This window comes from Engystomops pustulosus, chromosome 3, assembly GCF_040894005.1.
Source record: "Engystomops pustulosus chromosome 3, aEngPut4.maternal, whole genome shotgun sequence".
Classification (NCBI taxonomy): Eukaryota; Metazoa; Chordata; class Amphibia; order Anura; family Leptodactylidae; genus Engystomops; species Engystomops pustulosus.
The window spans coordinates 168,166,268-168,192,968 of record NC_092413.1 but is presented as its reverse complement, the minus strand read 5'-3'; the positions used below and the strand labels follow the sequence as shown (position 1 = coordinate 168,192,968).

At 40.5% G+C, this 26,701-nt stretch overlaps 1 protein-coding gene across 2 annotated transcripts in view; it reads left to right on the top strand.

The window, feature by feature from the left end:
• Positions 1–26,257, top strand: part of MLF1 (myeloid leukemia factor 1) — a 34,967-nt gene extending 8,710 nt beyond the window's left edge. The window contains exons 2-8 of one of the 2 annotated variants that reach the window (XM_072142924.1): positions 9,801–9,957; positions 11,296–11,340; positions 15,232–15,318; positions 19,349–19,477; positions 23,353–23,512; positions 24,322–24,463; positions 25,124–26,257. In XM_072142924.1, coding sequence (XP_071999025.1) covers positions 9,801–9,957; positions 11,296–11,340; positions 15,232–15,318; positions 19,349–19,477; positions 23,353–23,512; positions 24,322–24,463; positions 25,124–25,154 — 751 coding nt within the window. In that variant the 3' untranslated portion in view covers positions 25,155–26,257. The remainder of the gene's footprint in view (positions 1–9,800; positions 9,958–11,295; positions 11,341–15,231; positions 15,319–19,348; positions 19,478–23,352; positions 23,513–24,321; positions 24,464–25,123) is intronic. The other variant, XM_072142926.1, reaches the window with a different exon arrangement.
• The last annotated feature ends 444 nt before the right edge of the window (positions 26,258–26,701 follow it).

Here is a 26,701-nt window from a genome sequence, read left to right as displayed (position 1 = left end):
AGAGCTGAGTAGTTTTGCCTAAGCCTCTTGATGTATCTGGCGGGGTGGAAGGGTCGTGGCTTCTATCTTACACAAGTAACGATAACGATAGTGCGCGATAATCCCCCCCTATGTTCTTGAGCTATTCTGAGACACTCAGACATATACCCTACCCATAGAGCCCACCAACTGTCCGCTATTCCTTACCACACTGAGTGCTAACTCTGACGGCTCCAATCACGTCCCGGACCGGGAATGGACGAAGAAATAAAATTTACATACATAATTATTTTGACTATCTTTGAAAACTTAGTGGAGGAGCCGCGATCCCACAAAGAAAGTCCTTCCAAACTTCATATGCATAAAAAAAGATGAAAAAGGCGAAACCCTGGGCCGGAGGGAAAGGCTTTTGGGATATATACTTGGAAAATTGGCACTACGTTTGCACCATAATTCCATCTAGAGATCTGATGAATCCACCTTGGCTCTTTACTTGACGTGAGTCCGAGATTGCGCAAAGAGATCTTGATGTTTGGTATGAGCACAGACTTACCTTTATCCTTCAATATGAATAGTTGAGTGGAGTTTCCCGGATAAGACTTTTGCAGAATACGGTCTTTTATGCCAGAGCCTTTGGAGTTTGAGCTCAATAGAAATAAAAGTGCTGACAAATGATCTTTATGCATGCACACTTTATATGTACGGTACATTTGCATCCATTATTATTTTGCTGGATACACATTTACAGGCCACTGAACCCTATAAGTTTATGTCCGCCCGTTTTTATCTAGTGGCCTGGGTCATCCGTCCAGCTTTCTGGTAGCTGCATTTCCTGGGAGAATAAGAGGGGATTGCGTCCTGGAACATATTCTCATTCTGCACTGATGGTTTCATGACATCATCAGCTGGATGAGTGTTCCTTAAAATTGATTTCCTTTCATGTCTGTGTCGGAATCTCATTATTCTTTCAGTGGTATGTTGGAAAATTGGCCTGCGCTGTGTGAAATCTCTTGGACAGCTTTAATGTACAATGTGTAGCAGCTTCTGCCAGGCTTCTTTTTATGAGAGAATGATACAGTATGTGACCGGTCATATGAAATGACTCTTTGATATATTGTGTGTTTGTAGTTAATCATTTTGCTACACTGTCTTCCTCTTATGTAACATTTTCTTTCAGGCTTTGATGTAACATTTATGTAATTTTTTATCTGTTTGTTTTTATTTAAACCAACACTTTGTTGAACAACTTTGTAGCCTTTCAACTTTGGACAAACATTAGAGGGATCAGTGCGGTTTCTTATAGTAAAACCCCTGCCCCGTTCTTCTTTTCTTGGAATTCCCTTGGTGCGTCTGATACTGCTGCTTGCATAATTCATAAAAAGAGGGTTAAGCATTTTTTTAAATCTTTCCTTCTATTCAAACCATTTTCATCAGTCCTCAGAAGTTTCTGTGTTCAGCAGAACTTTAGAGAGAATCTTTCATTATCATAGTATCATAGTATATAAGGCTGGAAAAAGACGCAAGTCCATCAAGTCCAACCTTTAAGAATTAAATAAATGTTTTATCCCCATAACCCATGATATTTTTTCTCACCAGAAAGGTATCCAGGCCTCTCTTGAACACGTACATAGAGTCCGCCATAACAACCTCCTGCGGCAGAGAGTTCCACAGTCTCACTGCTCTTACAGTAAACAACCTTTGTCTATGGTGATGGTAAAATCGCCTCTCCTCTAGGCGTAGAGGATGTCCTTTATCCTGGTCACAGGCCTAGGTATAGAAAGATCTTTGGAGAGATCCTTGTACTGTCCGTTCAGGTATTTGTACATTGTAATGAGGTCTCCCCTCAGTCGTCTTTTTTCTAAACTGAATAATCCCAAATTTTGTAATCTGTCATTGTATTCTAATCCCCCCATACCCCTAATAATCCTGGTTGCTCTTCTCTGCACCCGTTCCAACCCAAAACTGTACACAATATTCCATGTGTGGTCTGACCAGGGATTTGTATAAGGGCAAAACTATGTCTTTATCATGAGAATCTATTCCTCTCTTGATACATCCCATAATTTTATCTGCTTTAGCAGCAGCCGCCTGGCTCTGGTCACTAAAATTAAGTTTACCATCCACCAATACCCCCAAGTCCTTTTCAGCTCCAGTTTTACTAAGTAATTGACCATATAGAACATAATTATACTTTTTGTTTCCATGGCCCAAGTGCATAACTTTACATTTATCTACATTAAACCTCATCAACCATTTCTCTGCCCACTCCTCAAGCTTCCACAAATCCCTCTGTAATGCTAAACTATCAACCTCAGTATTTATTACTTTACACAGCTTAGTATCATCTGCAAATATTGAAACTTGACTGTGTAAACCCACTACAAGGTCATTAATAAAAATATTAAAAAGAAGTGGCCCCAATACTGACCCCTGTGGCACTCCACTGGTAACGTCAACCCAATCTGAGAATGTGCCATTAATGACCACCCTCTGTTTTCTATCACTAAGCCAAATACTTACCCAAATACACAGATTTTCTTCTATTCCCAGCAGTCTAATTTTATATACCAACCTTTTATGTGGCACGGTGTCAAATGCCTTTGAAAAGTCCAGATATAAAACATCCACAGCGTCCCCCAGATCCAGTCTGACAGGACCGATCTCTCATAAACCCATGCTGACGCTGGGTTATAAGGATGTGCACAGTGAGATACTCCAGGATAGCATCTCTAACAAACCCCTCAAATATTTTCCCCACCACAGCAGTTAGACTCACGGGTCTGTAGTTTCCAGGATCGCTATTTGATCCTTTTTTGTATATTGGTACCACATTTGCTATGCGCCAGTCCTGTGGAACATAACCAGTCCTCAGTGAATCTTCAAATATTAAAAATAACGGTCTGTCTATCACCGTACATAATTCATGCAGAACCCGGGGGTGTATGCCATCTGGCCCAGGTGATTTATCTATCTTAGTGGTTGAGAGGTGGCGCCGTACCTCTTCCTGGGTTAAACTGTTGACATTCCAAAAAGAATTTACATCATTCCTCATTGTGTCTTCCACCAGGGGATTTTCCTGGGTAAAGACAGTTGAGAAGGCGACATTCAGTAGATGGCCCTTTCCTCATCTCCTTCCACCATGACCCCCATGTTATTTCTAAGGGGACCCACACTCTCTGTTTTTAGTTTCTTATCATTTATATACTTGAAAATTATTTGGGATTATTTGTGCTCTCTCTGGCTATATTTCTCTCAGTTTCTATTTTTGCGGCCTTTATCTGCTTTTTACAGGATTTATTTTTCTGTCTATAATCCTGTAATGCCTCATCGCTACCTTCAAGTTTTAGCACCTTAAACGCCTTATCTTTCTCGCTTATTGCTTTCCTTACAAGACTAGTTAGCCACATAGGGTTTTTCTTGTTCCTTTTATGCTTTTTCCCATAAGGTATGTGTTTCTCACAGGCCTTTTTCAGAATATATGAGAAAAAGTCCCATTTTTTTTTGGGGGGGGGGGCTTTTGTCTTTGAGAACATTATCCCAGTCTATGCCTTTAAGGTCTTCCCTTAGTTGATGAAAATTTGCCCTCCTGAAGTTTAGAGTGTTGGTTGCCCCTTCACTAACGCTCTTAGTAAAGCGTAATAAAAAACCAATGATATTATGATCACTATTCCGCAGGTTCCCCCCAACCTGTAGTTTTGATACCCTATCAGGTCTTTTGGTAAGGATAAGGTCCAGCAGTGCCCCCCCCCCCCCTCTTGTTGGCTCCAGGACTAGTTGTGACAGGTAATTGTCTTTTGTTGTTGACAAGAACCTGCTACCTTTGAAGGTTCTGCAGGTTTCTGCCCCCAGTCAATATATGGGTAATTGAAGTCCCCCATGATAAGTACTTCACCATGCTTTGAAGCCGCATCCATTTCACTTATCAGCATTTCCTCTGCTGCCTCCCTTATATTTGGAGCCTTATAACAAACCCCTAGTAATATTTTATTATTCTTTTTCCCTCCTCTTATCTCCACCCATAGGGACTCCACATTTGCGTTACTGATGTCATCTCGCAGGACGGGCTTGAGGCAAGAATTCACATATAAACAAACCCCTCACCCTTTTTTATTTATACGATCCTTTCTAAAAAGACTATAACCATCTAAAGTAACAGCCCAGTCATAGCTACTGTCCAGCCATGTCTCGCTGATACCCACTATATCATATTTCTGCTCAAGAGTTCCAGTTCCTCCATTTTGTTTGTGAGGCTTCTGGCATTTGTGTACATACACTTTATATGGTTTTCCCTGTCCGTATTCCTTTTGTTCTTATTCCCCAATCTCATTCCAGCCCCCCTTCCTCCCCCATGGACTATGACTCTTCCCAGCTCTCTATGTACACTGTCTATTTGCCCTGCACAAGTGTAGTTGCCCTCCCCCAGGTCTCTAGTTTAAACACTCCTCCAACCTTCTAGCCATTTTTTCCCCCAAAACAGCTGCACCCTCCCCATTGAGGTGCAGCCCATCCCTACTGTAGAGCCTGTAGCCGACAGAAAAGTCAGCCAGTTCTCCATGAACCCAAAACCCTCCTTCCTACACCAACTTTTGAGCCACTTATTTACCTCCTTGATCTCCCGCTGCCTTTCTGGTGTGGCACATGGTACAGGCAGTATTTCAGAGAAAACTATTTCAGAGGTCCTTGCCCTGAGCTTATGGCCTAAATCCCTGAAATCATTTTTAAGGACCTTCCACCTACCTCTTACTTTGTCATTAGTGCCAATGTGGACCATGACCGCTGGTTCCTCACCAGCCCCTGCCAGTAATCCGTCAACCCGATCCGCAACATGCCGAACCCGAGCACCCGGCAAACAACACACTGTTCGGTATATTATATTCTCAGTTACATACTTATCCTTGCTGATACATACATAAAGTACAGACCAATTTGAACACAGCTTCTCATTCATGGAGATTTCTGTATTTTCATGACTATAAAAATAGTAGATTCACACTGAAGGCATCAAAACTATGAATTAACACATGTGGAATTATATACTTAACAAACACGTGTGAAACAACTGGAAATATGTTTTATATTCTAGGGTCTTCAAAGTAGCCGCCTTTTGTTTTGATTACTGCTATTTTGTTATGAGGCTTAGAATTTTGGGTGCAATTTTTTCACATTTTCAGGAAAATCACCCAATTTGTACCTTTTGAGGGGCCTGCTCAGCTTTCAAGTGACTTTGAGAGGCCTAATTAACAGAAAACGCCATAAATTACAATTAAGTATAGAAACTACACCCCATTTTATTTGTGCCCAATTTTACATTATAGTGATGATCCCATGTGGAAAACGGAGTGCTGAAACCGCACTTATGTCCAATAAAGAACACATCTGTTTATTAATAAAAACATTTTTATGTGTTTGTTGATAAACAGATCCGTATTGGATTTGCCCTACTTGTCGTGTCAAAGGATCGCTACTATTCTATTTGGCTTATCCTGAGGTCCGGGACAAGTATAGCCAATTGTTTTATGGAGCCGGGCCACTGACATCTATACAGGCGGTCCCCTACTTAAGGACACCCGACTTACAGACAACCCATAGTTACAGACAGACTCCTCTGACCTCTAGTGAAGCTTTCTGAATGCTTTACTATAGTCCCAGATTGCAATAATCAGCTGTAAGGTGTCTGTAATGAAGCTTTATTGATAATCCTTGGTCCCATTACAGCAAAAATGTTTAAACTCCAATTGTCACTGGGGCCAAAAAATTTTTTGTCTGGATCTACAATTATAAAATATACAGTTTCGACTTACATACAAATTCAACTTAAGAACAAACCTCCGGACCCTATCTTGTACATAACCCGGGGACTGCCTGTATGCTCTTCCACTTCTGTTCCAAGGTGAGAGTCCACTTCATCTCTTCCCTGATATATACCCCTATTTTACAGTGTCACACGAGGGTCTACTCCTATATTTTGTGCTCTTCTCATTTGTGGAGTAAGGCTTGCTCTCAAGACCAGACTCCTGTTCCAGTTTGTTTTTATTTTTACAATTTGACATTAAGAAATTATTATTGAGAAAATTGCCTCTATTTTAAGATCGCCATTTTTTCAGAGACATACTGTACCTTGTTTATTTTTCGATTAACACAATTGGTTGCGGGCTTATATCTGTCAGAAAAGTTGTTCTCTTCAATGTCTCATTTTGGTGCATGTAATGTTTTCTGATCATTTTTTTAGAACATTTTTGTTGTTCACCATACAGCTCTAATATTGTTTTACATTTATTGTAGAGTTTGTTATGGATGTAACAATACCAAATATGTGATATGTGTTTTTTTTTTAATGTTTTTATACTTTTAAAAGGTATGTATATGAATGGGAGGTGTTTTAAGCACTTTTATTTCTCTTAAAAACATTTTTCACCTTTATTTTTCATGTTCTCTAATTTTTTAAACTTGGAATTGAACAAGTGATGCTCTAGCGTGTACAAGGTTAACACCCACAATCGTAGTTATCCCCAATCATGGGTGTTATAGGGCATTAGCTGTAATATACAGCTGACACCGGCTCCGCTTTTGAGCCGCTGACAGATGCTGGATGTAATAGTACTGCAGTTTGTGGGAAGTCACTTCTCACAGTGCAGTAATGTGGCTAAATGCAGACATGAGTTTGAGTGAATAAAAGAACATTTACCCTACACTTACTCTTACCCTACCTGCGAACGATTTTGTCCATGTGTCATTGATACGTGAGGTCCGCGCATGTGCCGATGGCGGTAGAAAAGACTGCCGATTCAACCACTGTAAATGAAATGGATACATTTTGCTCTTTTGGCCTCTTTTAGATGATTGTAAGTCTATTAATGTATTTACGTTATGAATCGGTAGTCTTCCCACCGCATACATGAAACTCAAAAACCGTGGTGTAAAACTTAAAGGGGCCACTGAAGTTGACTGTTCTGGTAGTCTAGGAGATTTTTCTTACATTCAGGTAGCTTCCTGAATATTTTCGGTATAGTTTAGTTGATTGTGTTATTTTGTGATTGTACATTCCTCTACATATTCATGGTAGATGCCACCACTTTCATGATGCCCGTCTACAACTGTCCTACCATGGACCATCCATGATGCCCATATCTATCAATCACAGAGCAGCTTCCATTTCTCCAAAGGAGTTTAAAAATTGCTAAATGCACTGCGAAAGGTAATGAGACTGCTTTGGGAAATATGCCTCTTGGACTTTTGTAATAAGCTATGAGCAAGGTTACATTTCATGATAAAATGAAGTTGTTTAAAGAGCCAGCATTTATAATAGAGTCTCCTTAAAATAAACCAGATGTCTGGACATGTTTGTCACATGTTCTTGGAACTATGAGTCTGCACCTACTAAAAATATATTTGTTACAATTCTTTAATTATCGCATGTCTGAGAAAAGCAACACTGTAATCTAATTTATAGCCGTGGCATGTTTATTCAGTATTTTCATCTGTGACTTTTTTTTTCACTTCAAGCTTTCCATGTTTTAATGAAACACATTGACAAATTAGGAACAGAAGGGTTATAGGATATGCTCACACGTGGCAGAACCGAAGTACAAGCTGTCCCCCAGTTCTAAATAGGGTGACTAGAAATCACATACAAATGTTACGAAAACATCCCTGTTTAGAACGGATACTTAGAAAGTACTGCTGTGAACATAAACACAATGGGGTGATTTATCATTAGGTGGCTCCTTGCAAAAGTTCTGTTTCTGTCTTTGGAGTTATGCTGTCACCAGACTGGGCTTAAACAGAAAGTCATATTTCATGAACTTGGTCCAGTCAGCCCCCATTAGTATATAGCCAGTCAGCCCCCATTAGTATATAGGAAGTCAGTCCCCAGTAGTATGTATATAGCCAGTCAGCCCCCAGTAGTATGTATATAGCCAGTCAGCCCCCAGTAGTATGTATATAGCCAGTCAGCCCCCAGTAGTATATAGCCAGCCAGCCCCCAGTAGTATATAGCCAGCCAGCCCCCAGTAGTATATAGCCAGCCAGCCCCCAGTAGTATATAGCCAGCCAGCCCCCAGTAGTATATAGCCAGCCCCAGTTTGCCCAGAACATAAAAAAGTAAATTGAGATACTCACCTTCCGGTGGTCCTTGATGCTCGCTGCTGTAACAGCCGGCAGAGGCACGTCCGTGCGCTCATGGACGCGCCACTGCCGACTAATACAGCAGAGAGAAGGAAGAAGAGGAGAGCTGCACCCAGAATCAGGAGCACCAGAAGGTGAGTATGTAAGTTTATTTTTTTTGAAAGCCAAAGTGGGGGTTAAAATTTGGCTTATACACTAGGGGGTGTGTGTGTGTATATATTAATTATAGTTGTAATGTGTCCAGTGTCTCTAGATAGATTTGGTTTAATAGAACTCAGAGAATAAATTCTAAACTGGCTGACTCTACATTTTGAGTCTTAATATATAAATAGGTATTTAGTATGATGTCTGAGATTATGAATAAGCTACTTGGCAAAGGGTTTCCTGTCAACTGATGCTAAAAAAAAAGTTATTTTTGGAGCATTAAATTGCTATCAGGTCAGGTGGAGAGAAAGTAAGAACAAACCCTGAAATAATGTCCCCTCATGTCCTTGCCTACCTATCACAGGCAGAGAAGCTGAGCACCAAGAAAAGTTTTATAGCAGGCAAATAAACCAGCTGAGAGCCACTCAGGTTCTTAACCAGTGCCTAGCTTTCACACTAGCACTGCAAAAAGGGAACAATTGCATTCAAGTTTAGCCATTTGGTCTTTGGGTTTTTCTGCTTCAATGCTCTATTTCCAAGTTTTTGGCAGCTTAGTGGTCTGAATTCTACTTAAAGTAACATCTACATGGAGTTTGTTTTCTCCCTGTGCTCGCATGTGTTTCCTTTTGAAAATGATACATGCATTTTAACTGGTTTATTATCCAATTGGCCCTTGAAGGACATCTACCACCAGGATGAATTATTGTAAACCAAGCACACTGACATACTGGTGTGTGCACCCTCTGACAGGATCCGCTCTTCTTGTAGCTTTTTATGACCTTGTTTTTACCCCAAAAAAAGCTTTAAAAAATTATGCAAATAAACCTGAGGGGCTCCAGGTTCTATAGATGACAATGGAGTCTGGAGACCTTCAAGCTCATTTGCTACATTTTTAAAACCTTTATTTTTTAAAATCAAGAGCATAAAAAGCTAAAGTAAGAGCAGATCCTGCCAGAGGGGGGCACTCACCAGTATGTCAGTGTGCTTGGTTTACAATCCTTCATCTTGGCGGTAGATGTCTTTTAAAAGGTCAGTAAAATTTCCAAAAAAACTATCTTTTGTCAGTTGCACTCGTTATCAGGGTATGTCACTCTTTCTCTACTAATAAGGCTAAATAGCCCAGGTAAATTACCAACATCTAGGGGTCGTCTGTAAGTTGGGTCATCTGTAAGTCGGGGACCGCCTGTATATATGTCCAGTAATAGTGTCATCTCATCTACAAACCCTGTCCTACTGGTTTATGGTAACAGAAAATCATGTAACCAAATGAATCTACGTAGATGGTAATGATCCATGTGTTTGCTGAACAGCATAGTCACTTGCATTAGCTTTCACACAGTGATTGAACTTTTTGAATCATTACTATTTTCCTCAATATTACCATTGTTTTAGTTCCCTGTGCTATCTATCTATCTATCTATCTATCTATCTATCTATCTATCTATCTATCTATCTGTAGAAATGATTTCTAAATAAAACTAATTTATTATCCAATATGACAGACATGGACTACACACGTTTATATGTAGGTTAATAACAATGCTGTTTTATAGGGATCCATTCACTGCACATCAAGAACATGTGAGGCAGATGATGAGAAGTTTCTCTGATCCCTTTGGCCGGGATCCCTTCTTCAGTATCACAGATGGCAGATCACATGGCCGCAGAGGGCAGCAAGGTTCCCAGGTGGCTCTGAGAGAAGATCACAGGGTAAGCGCTTTCCAAGCTATTCCTCCGTTCACACTGCTGTCATCAGCTGAGATTTTATAGTCAGATTAATTTCAAAGAAGTGATTGTTAGCCTGGGTGCGGGCGCTGTAATGCCAGCCCTTTACTGCCCAGGTTTGAACTTCTCTTTCCCTCTGATATAATCTGTTACAGCTGTTCTGCTGCAGTACTATTCCTATTATAGTGTAACACTCATTAATACTGTTCTATTAACGGGTTCGGCTACCTAGAGAGGCCCATAACTACACTTACTGGCACTGATGTACTAGTTTAGTTCTGTTGAGCCCCTACAACAGATGTCGGTTCCTATACCGCTCCCTGTGTGACTGATAAAAGCAAGCTTGGCATTCTTCCATCAGCTATATATAGAATGGCAACTCCGCTCTCTAAAATCAGCCTCCGTCTTGCGTGGATGTCTGTCATACAAAGTCCTGTGTACAAGACCTTACAGACCACACTACCCTTAAAACCTCAATTCCTTATCTCCTTTAAAAAAAAGGTTTAACGTATCAATTAAAAACCCAAATGACATCAATGTATATTTATTTCATCTGGACATATGTCATATGGCAAACAGAGAAAAAGTACTGCAACTTAAAAGGTTCATCACAAAGGTCATACTTTATAACACAAAGTGTAAAGACAGCGCAGGCTTGCTGGACTTCTGCCAGGGTCACACAATGTAATTTGAAGTTGTACATCAGCAGCTAAATGGATGGACTTGAAAGCTGTCGTTCGCAGGTCAGAAGGAAAAATGTAATAACTCAAAGGTGCACATTTCAGGGCTTGTACGACTGAAAACTGGTGTACAAGCCCTGAAATAGGTGCAGTTCAGGAATTTAGCCTATTTCTGCCCTTACGCCTTCTCCATGCCAAGAAGGCATGGAGGAGCATGAAGGGGGCACAGCCGGTGCCACAAGCTACAGTATAGCCTGTACCCATTTAATCACAATCTTTGGGGCAAGTCTACACCAGGACGGACCTGCTATAGAACTGCACCACCAGCGCAGCCTGCCAGAGGTGGTGGTGGTGGGGGTTGGCGGAATTTCAGGAGTGTCCCCCATCTGTCAGCATCTGTTCTTCCTTTATCTTCTTAACCCCTTACCTTAACAAAGAAAAGAATTTTAAAAAAATACGCAAATGTGAATAGAGCATACAGCCCCTCAGGTCAATTTGCCTAATTTTTAAAACGCAAGGTTATGAAGCTAATACAAGAGCAGATCCTGCATGAGGGGGCACAAACAAGAACCACACCATATCAATAGTCTTTAAATCTATGTTAAAGGTAAAGTTCTCATCACAACTGCTACTTTTCTTCTAGGCCTCAAGTCTGTGCCATATGCCTAGTGCTCCCTTTTCTAGTATGGTTAGTAGTCTGCTTCTCATGTGTGGTCTTGTTTGGAGGCATGCAATTTTTTACTTAGATTTGTACTATATGAACTAATTTGACTATTAGTAGTAGTTGTAAGCTCACCATAAATTCTGCAATTAATTGTATAGTGCACGTTTTGCAGCCAACATGAATATAAAGATTTATCACTTTGAAGAATTGTAAAACAGTATTAAAAGTGTAACCATCATTTGAGATTACAGGCAGTCCCCGGGTTACATACAAGATGGGGTCTGTAGGTTTGTTCTTAAGTTGAATTTGTATGTAAGTCGGAACTGTATATTTTATCATTGTAACCCCCAGCCAGCACTTTTTTGGTCTCTGAGACAATTGGATTTTAAAAATGTTGGGTTGTCATTAGAACCAGGATTATCACTAAAGCTTCATTATAGACACCTGTGATAACTGTTACAGCTGATCATTGTAGCCTAGGACTTAAAGAGAACCCGTCATGCAAAATAACCCCCCTAAACTAAATATATTTTCATAAACTGCCATTAGAGAGCATTGCCTCTATCCCTTCATTGTCCCTCTACATGCCTGTAAACCTAAGCAATGAGGTCCTAAAGCTGTATGCAAATGACCTGTGAAATGTCCAATGAAGCATTAGCATATTCAAGCTGTCCACTCTATTCATGAGTGGGAGGTACAGCCACACCCCCAGTGCATGACTGACAGCCTGTATAATGATGTGAGGCTGTATAATGATGTGCTTCCTGGTGCTGGTGGCCACACCCCCTGCAGCCTGTGTGTGCATGTGTGTGTGTATAGGAGAGATACAGCAGCTCCAGGCAGCCCTGTTACAGCAGAACATGTCAGATTCATGTGTAGCTGATGTCTGTGTCTCTCACCTGTATATTAGAGGATGCAGCACACACTAGCCATGCTTTACTATACATTACACACAGACATGAGCAGGGGGAGGAGAGGGGAGGGGTAACAGGGGTGACATCACTGCCTCTGACCATGTGACCAGCCTCATTTACATAATAAAGAATAGATGATTTTACAATGATTAATGTATGAAATAACTAGATAAAGGCTGGGATGGGATCCTTGTGATCTGCTCCAACAGGTAGTAGTGACAAGACTAGTGACACAGACCTGATGACAGGTGTCCTTTAAGTACAATAAATTACCAATATCCAGAGGTCCGTTTGTAACTAGGGGTTGTATGTAAGTCAAGAGTTCTTAAGTAGGGGACCGCCTGTATTGTTATTATTTATTTATAGAGCACCAATAATGCCATGGTGCTGTACAATCGATAAAAGAGTCACATATATAACATTAAGACAAGTACAAATGCAAATACAAAAAATACAGAGATCCGGAGCAAGTGGGAGATTGACCCTGGAGCGAAGTGTATTATTAAGGTTCGGTCTGGTGGGAGGGATGTGTTAGCTGGAGGAAAAATTATTAGTTCTGTTTTGTCCGTGTTGAGTATTAGAAAATGAGAATAGAAAAATGAGGATATGCCTGATAGACACTCAGGTCCAGATATCTCCTCTCTTTTAGCCAGAATTCCAGATTTATAGATCTGTATGTCATCTGCATAAGAGAGGTCACATGAGCTAATTTTATAGAGTGGTGGGGTGAATATGGTGAACATTTTTCTAATATACTTCATTCACAAATCCTGCTTAGTCTGCAAAAAATCTAGCTACTGCCTCCTATAGAGATGCATATTCCAGCCTATACAGTGTGTTTCTATGGAGGCTGTATGAGCTCGCATCTGATCTCCCTGTGTGTGTTTAAACAGCTCTGGCCCTTACTTAATTTTCAAACATCAAGATGAAAGTAATGCTTATAGCATACTATAGCCAGGGAGAGAACAGGAAGGGTTAATACTCATAGCAGGAGAAGATAGGAGAGAGACAAGTCTTCAGTCCTGTAGACAATTTTGCCACAGCAATTTAGAAGTAACAGTGTAACTTAGGGGCACTTTGCAGTCTATTTCTTTATAAACTGTGCAGAATTTCTTAATGAAGTATATAAGAAAAATGTTCACAACACTCCCCTCCCATATACTATCAAAAATCATCTGACATGATGATTACACTCTTTAAAAGGTGTAAAAATGTTGGGTTGTCATTACAACCAGGATTAACACTAAAGCTTCATTACAGACACCTGTGATAACTGTTACAGCTGATCATTGTCGCCTAGGACTAAAGTACAATAAATTACGAATATCCAGTGGTCCGTTTGTAACTAGGGGTCGTACGTAAGTCGAGTGTTCTTAAGTAGGGGACCGCCTGTACTTGTACACAGGAATTGATGCATCAATGACCGTATAAAGAAATTGTCCTCCATTTCTGTAGATTGCCGGTAGCCCCTCCGTTGTCTTACTCTTCACGTCTCTTCATAGTGGCACATGGCAGAATTTGTTCTCCTAATGATCACCTTTTTGCCTATAAATGACCATCTTTAAACCAATTAGATATTTAAAACCTGCAAATATGTAATGCAACCCTAGAAGCCTCCCCCCAGTGATTATTCAGGAAAATTCCCCCAACCTATTTTCTGGTTGGTATCAGGTGTCCCTCCAATACTGCTGGCCATACTTTAGTAGTAGATGTCTGATCCGGCAGACATCAAGGATATATTTAATACACGGTATTCCTTTTTTAATATATGACCCACAAGGGTCACTGGTTTATTATATACAAGCATATACAGTTGTGCTCAAAAGTTTACATATCCCCTGCAGAATTTTGCCTTTCATGGGCTTTTTTTTGAGAATATGAATGATTTCCCACTCATAGTTAGTGGTTGGGTGAAGCCATTTATTGTCAAACTACCGTGTTTTCTCATTTAAAGAAAAACTGTTTTTGTGTCATCATTCGTATTCTCTGAAAATAGGCCAAGAAAGTAAAAATTCTGCAGGGGTATGTAAACGTTTGAGCACAACTGTACATATGACTTTAATTCAGATTAAAGTACTTAACATACTTATTAGTGACCTATCACTGGCAGTGTAATATCTGTGGGACAGCATGTATCAAGGTAGGGATGTAACATATTAAAATGTTATAGCTCATATATTTTACATCCCAGCAGCCATATCTTCTCTCTTTAGCTCTCCATATATATATATAATAGCATTAAGACCTGTCTGTTCTGGTTATATTTGCACCCAGCCATTATTCTCCAATCTGTATATTCATGTAATTAACATAACATTCTGTAAGTAACATACCAGACCTATATATTTAGAAGAAATCTATGATTATCCATGTACAGAATCACTTCTGTTTGCTGTGTCAATGCATGTAAACATATTTTGAGTGTGTGTGTGTGTATATATATATATATATATGTATGTATGTATGTATGTATGTGTGTGTGTGTGTGTGTGTGTGTGTAAGATCTAGGTTGTGTGAATGCTTACTAAATGTATACCAAAAATACACAACTATTGTAAACCATGTCTTAAGGAGAGATTCTTTAATAATATAGTATATGAAAATCTTAGTTTGAATTGAATTCAGTCTTTACAGACAGTCAGCAATGTGTATAGTCAATGTTATTGTTGGGGTTGGAGTTCATTTTGTACATATTAACTTATATAGTTTTGGTATAGCAACCACAATAAAATCTTTATTGACACATTTTTGGTTGCATTGAGAAACTATTTGTTAGATGGATAAGACTCCTTATAAGATTCTTATACTTAGCATAAGCCTATGTATTGGCAAGGTCATGTACTTTTTATTAATATGTATGCATGATAGTCAAACATTAATATTGCAGTGCTTGTATGAGATTTTTACTCACCGCACTTGACTTTCTGATATGCATGATAGCTTTGAATCTATTCTGTCATCATGTTATTTTTGTATTCATGTATGTTATGTACTTTTACAGGTCCCTGATTTCAAGGATGGATTTCACTCCTTCGATAATATGATGGCAAACATGAGGAACAGAATGAGCGACATACACAAGCAGTTTGTAAGTTTATTCCAAGTATGCTCTTTGTATAAGAGTATGGAAACTGGGAAATAATCTAGCAACCATATAAGCAGACAGGCAAGAGAGAACAACAAAGCGCAGGGACTCAAGTTTCATAGTTTATACGGTTGTTATTTAGGTGTAAAAAGGCATCTAGACCCTTCTTGAAGCTCTCTGCTGTCCCTGCTGTGACCAGTGTAATATTAAAACATAGCTATTGGTAGTAGTGGGTGACGACGCTGCTAGCCATGAGGTGTAAGTCCGCTATCCCAGAATGGCGGACGTGCAGGAATCTGGTAACACACACAAGATGTTTGTTTGTACTTGTCTGACAAGGTGACAATTTTTTCTTGTATTAAAAAGTCTTTTATTAAATACACAACGCGTTTCGGCTCTCAACTGGAGCTTTCATCAGGATTGAAATGTGTGGTGTATTTAATAAATAACTATTCATCATCTCATCGGATGCAGCACCGAGATCCTCCACTTGTGTGTTACCATCTCTGAGGAATATGAATGATTCTCTGGTTATGGTACTAGTCCACTATTATATGTACACAAGTCTCCCCTTGTCCATAGCAAACTCAATGTGAGATTCAGCCAGAGGCTTATGATTTTCTGTACTTTGGAAGAATAAGGGGCAGCTCATTTCCTGGGTGAGAGTTGCCTGGTAGAATGAACACTATATTACATTTTCTTGGTGATCTACTTCAAAATGCCTGATCCAGTGGCTGGCATTGACTGACCTTATAAATACATTATCCCTATAGTCATTCATAAAATGAGGTTACTATTCCAGCATAAGTTTTGGGACGTGGTAACAGACAATTGCAGTGTACCCAGTTCTGAATGTGTATGTTGTCCTAATGTTTAGTCTGTTGCTAAGAGAATGACTCTATGAGCTAATATCTAGGCTAATCCGCCTTGAGGAGCCTCCCATCCATAACAAAATATTAGGTGCTGTCAGTCATCATCCAGTCATGTACATCCAGTTTGCAAAATGTAAAGGAATCAGTAAATTTATAAATTAGCTCTCATATACCATTATAACATCATATAATAATAATCGTAGTTTCTATAGCTCCTTTATATTCTGCACTGTTTTACAGATCATGAGGTACATATACATATAAAATAAGACATGACAGAACAATAACATGGTTATATGGAACAACAGGAGTGAGGGTCCTGCTAGCAAGAGCTTACAATCTATGATTATATCATAATGAAATATTTGATGCATAGCAACATATTGTAATTCTATGAATAAAGCCATAATAAGTCATCCCTGGCTCTCCCAGGAGACATCTCTGCTTGTTTTCCCCCAACTTTCAAACTCACTCCTTTTGGTGTTTGAACATGTGATGCCACTCCTTGGGCTGTAATTTTTACAATACTGTTGGGTAAAGTTAAGCTCTACCCCTTTATCTTTCCAGTTCTTTTGTTTTTACCTATGGCTTGGGAGCCAGATGTGACTCTTTAGATGGCTGCATGTGGCTCACAGACAAATCTAATAAATTGTGATCGGCGCGGTGTTCATCTAAGATACACACAGCTATGATCACTAGACGTGTGATCCAGGTGCCATTGCTGCCAGCACCATTGCTTAGGCGACAGTGCCTGGGTCATAGACAGGAGTGAAGACCCAATGCCAGCGTTCATTCCTCTCTATGACCCAGATGCCTTGCCTTTTCAGGGAGCATAGGTAGGTTAGTATTACATTTTTTTTTTTTTTTTTTGCTGTGACTACCTATCTACTGGGGGCATGTGCTGTGGCTACCTATCTACTGGGGGCATGTGCTGTGGCTACCTATCTGCTGGGGGGTAAATTGTTTGCCTCCCACGAATTTACAGTTTGAAATATGTGGCATTCACGGCTCTCTCGGCCAAAAAGGTTTCCGATCCCTGTTCTAGATATGTGCACGTTTCAGAAGCTTGATAAAAGTCTGCAGATTAGTGAAATGTGTTGGCCATATTTTTTTCCATGATAACCCATATTATGGTAATTGGAGGTCATGGGGGGGGTGTACATGTGTAGGCTGTAAAACCAGAATTTACTGTATGGTCTCAGTTGGGGTGCTGTGAGGTGAACTTAAAATAAAGAAAGCAGAGGCAGTTCTACAGGAAACAACCTTTGTATCATATTGGTGTCTGGGGTTTCTATTACAACATGATGGTGAGTCCAGGTCATATGGGGTATATGTGATCCTGTTATGATACGCTTTCCACCCCTGCACAATGGCTGCCAAGAAGATGTTCTCAGTGCCCTGACAAAATCTTCATTCACTGTTCCTGCTGGCGATTAATAGAAGCTTTTCAAGCCTTCAGGAATTCTATGTGTATGCCAGGCACATCGGATCTCTTTAGTCTTTCCAAGAAAATGGCTTCTTTATACCTACACTTGATTTAATGCAGCATTTTATATATCATCGTTCTGGCTATATATAACCTTTTCCCTCGCATAGAGTCTATTGTAACCATGTCTACCATGTTTGGTCACAGTGGACGGCTGCACAGACTTGCTTATGTGTACAGTGTATCAGCCAAGTCTATATATGCGTGATTCATACTTTAATGTAGTAATATTATCTCCCCTCTAATGCTGCATCTCCAGTGTTAAAAAAAAATATTCTAATCTTCACTCGCACACGAGACACTCTAGCCCTGGGATCATGGTGCTATAATCATGCTAGCGGCTCTCAATCTCACATTTGCTCTTCCAAAAACGTAGCACCCCAGTCACAGCAGAGCTCTGTATATCAGCCCGTACCTTCTCCAAAAGACAGTGAAAGTCATCTTCTAGCTGCAATCCTTGTGTGTCCTCCTACAAGCATTGCACGTCACAACATTATGTACACTCAGATTTGCTTATGTTTTAATATTAATAATTAGAATTGGTAGTATTATGTTTTTCTCAATAAAAGGTTTTTGTGAATGAAGCTTGGTGGACATATAATGCAAAGCTCAGCATAGCATATTTTGTGTTTCATATCATTAACATTATCTCTTTGCATAAGAAAATGTTCTTATTCTACTGACACTGTGCATGGATCTTTAAAGTGGTTATCCTATTGGGAGACCTCCTTATAATATGACCTGAGAGGCATAGCATATAGGTACTATAGGCAAAGAGTGGAAGGCCCTATTCAAGCCCCCTCTTATACTATTGCTCATTTAAATTACACTTATTCTAACTATCCAAAGGGCAGATCTTATCTCAAGGACCCCATTTTGTGAAATAAGTGAGCCCCATAGAAATGAATAGTGGAGAGTGATGGTCACTACATAAATGCATACACATGTATGCAAATTGCCACCTCACTACACACATGTATGCACATTGCCACCTCACTACACACATGTATGCACATTGCCACCTCACTAAAAACATGTATGCACATTACCACATCACTGGACACATGCATGCACATTGCCACCTCACCTACACTAATGCATGCACATTATCACCTTACAACACACATGCATGGACAGCACCACTTTTCACATGCATGCACATTGCCACATGACTACACACGTGCATGCACATCACTTGGGGAACTTGGTCCTTAATTCTTTTTTGACTAGATAAATTATGCCCCCCACTCCTTCCTGGAATGCCTACTTTCCTGGAATTTGGTTTATTAGATGGACAAAATAAAGTCCATACAGAAACTTGAAATTTGAATCATAGTTGAAGGCAAATAAATACAAAGGCAACTGTACATAATGAAAAGCAACATCATCTCTATAGAAAAGGAATATTATAACACACAGTGCTGACGACAATACAAAATGAATTGGGGGGGGGATTCAGTCACACATACCACGGCACATGAACATAATTGATACATGAAAATTCACAGTCATTCATTGTCAATGTCTTGCTGTCCATAGACTCCTTTACATTGCTCTGTAAAGCACAGATGAGATTGTCCAATGCTAAACCTCCTAATCCCCCTATATCTGTCACTTCTTGGTGTGTCCACCAGCCATTGTTCATTATATACATGTCTTATCTCGCTTTCTGCAGGAAGGATTGTCAGACAGACCAGACATTCACTCGTTTAAGTCATCCTCGGTAATGACATATTCCAAGACTGGAGATGAACCTCCTAAGATTTTCCATGCAACAAGTCAAACCCGTAAAGCTCCTGGTGGGGTGAGTATTATACTACTTTATGCTTGTTTACGTCACACTAACTACTTCCTAGAAACTCTCGGGTTTATGAATCCGCACAGCAGGATGACTGCGGACACTGAAGCTGAGGAGATATAGCATGGTGTAGTATATGGCACTCAGGAGAGCACTGAGTCATTTTCTGCTTTGGTGACTAATTTAACCCTGGCCTTTCAGTATCTCCTGAGCAGCTGCTCTACCTAATGCCACTAAGAAAAATGAATTTGAACCCTAAACCCGAGCACATGTCCTCTTCTAGACGGAAGTAAAAAATAGCAATCTGTCAAACAAGTATTTGCTTCAACAAAGGTCTCTAATAATATTACCCGGGCGCTTCCTGCCAGTCAGCAGCATGGGGCAGTAATTAGTTGTTGTTTGTGAAGAAAATACTCGGTTATTAGTCTGTGTGTCAAGGAGAGTGCTGAAGGCCGCATGGGTTATATTTAGGTGAGGCCAAGAGCAGCAGATCACTGACTAAAAATAACAACCGCAAAAAATCATATGGCCCGAAATGCATTGTAACGCTAACGTCTTCAGATAAGAGCATGACAATGGCGCACACAAGAAAAGGACACTAGAGAAGACAGTATAAAAGTGTTACCGTCGCCGCCTTCAATATGTTTCTATTACAGAATGATGGAAGTCAAATTCCCCTCTATTGTTTTGCAAATCTGTGGTCAGGAAATGCAATTGATAATATAAGAATAGAATACTGTATATACCTAAGTATAAGCTGAGTTTTTCAGCACAAAAAATTGGCTTATACTCAAGTCTGTAAAAAAAAAGTCTGCTGCTTGCTGACATTATAGTAGGTGCTCCGCCATCAGCACACTCTATGATGTCAGCAAGCGGCCGACGTCATGCCATGTGTGACGGTACCGCAGAGGGACATGGAGCTAGAGCCGTAGCATCGCAAGAAAGATGAGGGGCAGGGGCTGCAGGCTATAAATACCCGGGGGGCAGGGGCTGCAGGCTATAAATACCCGGGGGGCAGGGGCGGCAGGCTATAAATACTGTGGGGCAGGGGCTGCAGGCTATAAATACTGTGGGGCAAGGGCAAACTGGCTATAAATACCGGGGGGCAGGGCTAGCTGGCTATAAATACTGGGGGGCAGGGGCTAGCTGGCTATAAATACCGGGTGGCAGGGGCTAGCTGGCTGGATGTATACTGGGGAGAGGGGGGTTCTGGACAAATACTGGGGCAACGGAACTTGCTGTCTATATAGAGGAAATTGGCTGGCAGGCTATATAGTATGAGGCATGGGCTGGCTGGCTATATATCGTGGGCAAGGGATGCTGGCTATATACTAGAGGACATGGGCTGGATGGCTAGCTATATAACTGGGGAGGCTGCGACCAATGCATTTCCCACCCTAGGCCAGGGGCATAACTACAGCGGTAGCAGCCGCTATGGGGCCTGCAGTGTCAGGGGGCCCTGTCATCCGACCTGACTCAAAGAATGGAGGCTGTGCATCATTATATCTTTATTGTACTGCACATGTCCAGCATAATGTGTATATAACATATACTGTGATGTATATATGGTGTCTGTATACACTGTATGTGAGTATGTTGCATATGGCACTGAATGTGTGTGTATACGCACGTGATTGTATTTATATGTGTGAGTATACTAATAAGTATATTTTTTAAGTGGGAAGGGGGGCCCCATGCAGTAGCCTGCTAGGGGGCCCTGTCTCTCCTAGTTACACCACTGCCCTAGGTTTATACTCAAGTCAATAGGTTTTCTCAGTTTTTGGTGTTAAAATTAGGTACCTTGACTTATACTCGAGTATATATGGTACTTATTACTTCAAGCCATTTTTCAACATTTGTAAATGCACACACACACTCAGTCTCTTCATGCATGTTTCCTTAAAGGGATTGTCCAGGCATGTGTATTTGATTAGTGCTAGGTCGGATGTGAGCTCTTCAGGCCAGCACAAATACATGGGGCCAGAATCAGTTTGCTCCATTCTCTGAATAGTGGCTGTAAAATGTAACTACAGTTGCGGCTCCCATTTTCTTCAGTAAAAATTCAGCAGGTAAGGCTGGAAATATACCGTAGTACTTTGTCCTGGGATTTATATTATAGTAGAAGCTATCAATATACATTTTGTGGGCAACTACTTTTATTTCCAGTTGTACCTGCTGATTTCCTATGATCTGTCTGACCAGGTATGTTTATAGGACCCCAATAGCAGAAAGGAACATTCAACTCCCGAGATTAGATGCACGGCTTTTCCTGGTCACAGATCTCGCACGGACCAATGCATTATACCAATATAGAAGAAGAAAATGAGTCCAGCATGGCAGGCCGTCGTCTGCATCAAAATGCAAACTTTATTCCAAAGAAGTCATCCGTTTCATAAAACCGCTCATAAAACGTTCACCGCGGTTTTATGAAATGGATGACTACTTTGGGATAAAGTTTGCATTTTGATGCAGATGACGGCCTGCCATGTTAAATTAATTTTCTTCTTTTATATATGTTCATAGGACTCCTGACCCCTCCATGAAATATATTGTGTAGGGAAAAGAAGGATGAGGTTTTGGCCGGATCAAACATGAATGTATATTGCGGGTCAGCGGGAACAGCTGTTGATCAATCTAAAATATGTTTTAAGTGTATGGCCACCAATAGTACAAGTACAGGCGGTCCCCTACTTAAGGACACCCGACTTACAGACAATCCATAGTGACAGACAGACCCCTCTGACCTCTGGTGAAGCTCTCTGGATGCTTTACTATAGTCCCAGATTGCAATAATCAGCTGTAAAGTGTCTATAATGAAGCTTTATTAATGATCCTTGGTCCCATTACAGCAAAAACTCCAATTGTCACTTGAGACAAATTTTTTTTGGTCTGGATCTACAATTATAAAATATACAGTTTCGACTTACATACAAATTCAACTTAAGAACAAACCTCCGGACCCTATCTTGTACGTAACCCAGGGACTGCCTGTACTTGAAAGTGCAGAGCCTTTGGCCCTGTGCTGTGATGCCACCTAGTGGTTACTTTACAAAGTGTCTTTTGTACAATACAACCAATGATTGTATTAGGCTAAGTTCACATTACCGTTCACATTTCCTTTATGTTGGTATCTGTTATCCATGTGTTTTTTGGATAGAAAAAAAATGATGATGGCTGCAGGACTTTTTCTCCATTTGAAAAAAAAACCGCATGGATAACGAATAACTGCCAAACTGGGATTTTTAAACCTCCATTCTTTCCTTTTTTTTTTTTAAACAGAGATAAAGAACAGAGGTTTGAACGATAGTGTGAACTTAGCCTTAGGCTATATTCACACTGCCGTTGCCCGCCCGTACCGTACCGTAGCGGGCAACGGCAGTGTACGGGGAGAGGAGGAGGAGGTGAGCGCAGCTCACCCCCGCCCCTCTCCATAGCAACCTATGGCGCACGGCCCCGTATTACGGGAAAAGATAGGACAAGTCCTATCTTTTTCCCGGGTACGGAACGGTACGGTGCCGCACGTGTGCTGCACCGTACCGCTCCCGTAGGGTGCCGTGCGCCCATAGGAGTGTATGGGGGACGTATATCGGCCGTATATACGTCGGCCGTATATACGTCCCCCATACGTTCGTGTGAATATAGCCTTAGTCTTCATCCTGGTCTGCGTGTTCCTGTGATATATATATTTGTTATTTCTTTCCATGTGTACAGTGATCTCTGATCACACATCACTTATTAGTGGATCTCTAGTAAATTCTGTAACCTACTGGTTACACTCATGGCTTCTTGCTGTCTGTGACAGATGAAGTGAATACTAAGTATAGATTTGATGTACCTAAAACTTATCTGACTTAACCGCAACCACATCTCTTTACATACAGATCAAAGAAACAAAGAAAGCCATCCGGGACTCAGAAAGTGGAGTCGAAAAAGTCTCAGTTGGACATCACATCAAGGATCGTGCCCATATCGTGAAGCAAATGAAGAACAACAAGACTGGAGATCAAGAACTCAACCAGGAATTTTTAAATATGGACGAAGGTGAGTCTGTCTCTTCTGGGCATTGTACACGTCTTTTCACATTTCTAAATCAGAGGGGTTAAGCCAGGTTTTAAATGGTAGTATGATAAGGCAATCTGTAATATGGGACTGTAGGAGAATTGTACAGGAGACAGATGATAAGTAGATTGATGATAGAAGCTAAATATAAAAGACGATTGATTTATAGATGCAGAAATATTAAGAAGATTATATGTAGATAGCTAGAGATAGAAGATCGATTGATAGGTGGATAGATACTATATAGATAGAAGATTTATAGATAAAAAGACAAAAAGCTAGATAGACATATATGTAGATGGGAAATAGACAAATTATAGGAGATAGATAAATAGATAGATGATAGATCTATAGACAGGAGATAGATAATAAGCATCTCCACCCAGGCATTCAATCAATGGGTATTAAAAGAGCAATATAATCCCCTGGTCACGAAATTCCACATGTAAGGGGCCCTGGGCAAATGTCCAGTTTACTGCCCCCTAACGCCGGCCCTGGGTTTATCATGCTAATGATGGTTTATCGGTATTTTATCATCTGGGGTCTAACTCACAGACCTCACAGTGACTAGCTGCTCCAGCTGCCTCCTGTATCTCAGCTTCATTAAAGTGTATAGGAGCTGCACAGCTGTACCCTCAGCACCAATACTATACACAGGACAGGGCCTTCTGCTTCAGGATTCATCTACTGCATAGGCCCTAGTGGTAAGAATGGGTCATTTGTGTGAAAAATTCATGAACAAAGTGAATATTGTACCAATTAACAACGTTGTGTTTCTTCTTGGATGGCAGCTGACGCCCCATCATTTGACACTGAATGGGATCATGAGATTTCGAAATTTAAACCATTTGAAAAAAAGTTTGCCATAGAAGCTCCCAAACATCAAAGAGTTCAGTATTCTACCAAAATAGGACCCCCAGATGTGCCCAGAAGGTGAGTCTGAGGAATAAGAAAAAATTAGTCGGTAGAAATCAGAATACTGTGTTAGGATTTCGGTGCTGGACACATTAGCTGATCGTTTTTTGGGAAACTTAGTTAATATTTTTATAAAATTTGGACAATCACTTGATATATGGTCTGAATACACATATACTGTATGGCCACCTGCAAACATGAATGTGTGCTGGTCCGATCCCACAGATCAAACAGTGCAGCTGCACACAAATATGTTTGGCCCATAGGAACAGACCCGTGAGCTGGTTCGATTCTACAGACCGAACAAAGTGCAGTGGACAGGAGTCCTTGCCTCATAGAGAAATATGATGCAAGGACTCTCTATCTGCCAGAAGTGCAGTAGTCCTGGCAGTTACAGTTGTTTCAGTCTTGGCGCTGCTGTTCTGCCAGCAGAAAGGGAGTCCTTGCATCATATAGCATTATGATGCAAGGACTCCCATCCACTGCATTGTGTTTAGACTGTGGATTCGGACCAGCTCAAGAGTCTATTTCCAAGGGCCTAACGTGTTCATTTGCAGTTTGCCTAAAGGATATCTAACTTTTGCGATGATGAAGTCCGGAAAGAGACTTGTGTGCAGTTGTAGCTGGTAGCTGTGTCTGCTGTTATAACACCACTGTTATATTTCTCTTTTATATCAGGGAACGATGCATCTCAAAAATGGTCATCTAGAAGATACTTCTAAGCAGGTGAATTCACAAACTACAAGAACATTTCAAGGTCAACAAGGAAATTCTTGCAAGATGTAACAGGGTCTCTTAAATAAATAAGACGTGCGCATTGATTGGTTCTGCATCTTCTTTGCAAGGTCATTGAGCAGAGATGGAGCCTGCCCTCCTGCGCCAGCTTAGTGTTGTGCCCATGAAATCCTCTCCGCGTAGGACAGTTTCAGCACTGCTCGTGTTTGGCAACTCTAATACTTTTTACTGAGATTGCACTTTACCAGGTTCAGTAAAAGATGTAGAAAGCTCAAGCTATATTTTGTTGTTCTCCTAAATCATATTTTCTATTTTATTAAGATTGTAGCGTTATATATTCTGTAATTGTTACTGCACATCAGAACTGTCTAAGGTCCATGTTTCTATTGTTCACTTACTCTCCTTATATTGTATGATGTCTATTGTTATTATATAAATTAAATTGATTTATTTCCAAATCTTCTTACAGGACTGGCTGTACCTGTAGTGACTATTGTGATCATAGGATTGCATATCACAGTGGAGATTATCTAACCTTTACCGATGCATGGTTATAGATGAGCTATCATTTGTATCGGTCATTAATATCAGGTGGGAGGGGGTCCGACTCCTGACACCCTCATGGATCAGCTGTTTCCAGTAGGCCGGGGAACTATCAGAGATACCAGAGCTACAAGTACAGCTCTGTCCTCCTTGTAGTGGCTGAGTCGCGTTACTGTACATCAGCTCCCATAAGAGCAAGAGCTAAGCAGCAATTACCCAGCTACTGTTTATGTTTTGGATCCTAACCATTTGTGGTGCTGGTGTCAGTCCTCGCCTAATCTGAAATCTATGACCTGTTCTAAGGAGAAAACCCATCTAAGTAAGAAAGTAATTTGGTGGGTGACCATGAAACCGTGGAATCACAACTTTGTCTTGACATGAAATTTGTTGTCTGTTCTCGCATCATGTTGTAGGTTAAAGGGGTATTCCAGGAATAGGCATAATTCATATTCAGATTTGTTCATTGAAATCTAAGCAGCAATATGTTGTGGTCATACACTGTAATGGAGAATTAAAATGCTACTTGCTCTTTAATCAGTTCTGTGATTTTCTTCCCTGTGGATGAGACGCCGGACATAAGATGGCCGCTGGTCCACATTGCATGTCCTGCACCTCATGTGATCATCACTGTTTGGCTGTAGTCAGTTGGTTACATGGGATGACCAGTGTTGTGGTGAGACACCATCTCATTGAGGCAGTGTGCAGTGATGGCAGTTACACACATTATTACTATGGCAAGAGAGCAGGACAGTCTGTTACATCATCACTGAGAACTGAGTGATCATGGGAATTATAGTTGTAGATGGTGGCCATCTTTGAGATAACTCTGCATACTTTAGAAAGCCGATTTTGTGAATCATAAAAGCAAAATGTTTTAAGCTCCATTTTGTGATTAATGAAATTGAGTTTTGTTGTATTCAATTATTTATGGCATTAAGGGTTTTTTTTTATCAGACAGAATACCTCTTTAAGTTTAAA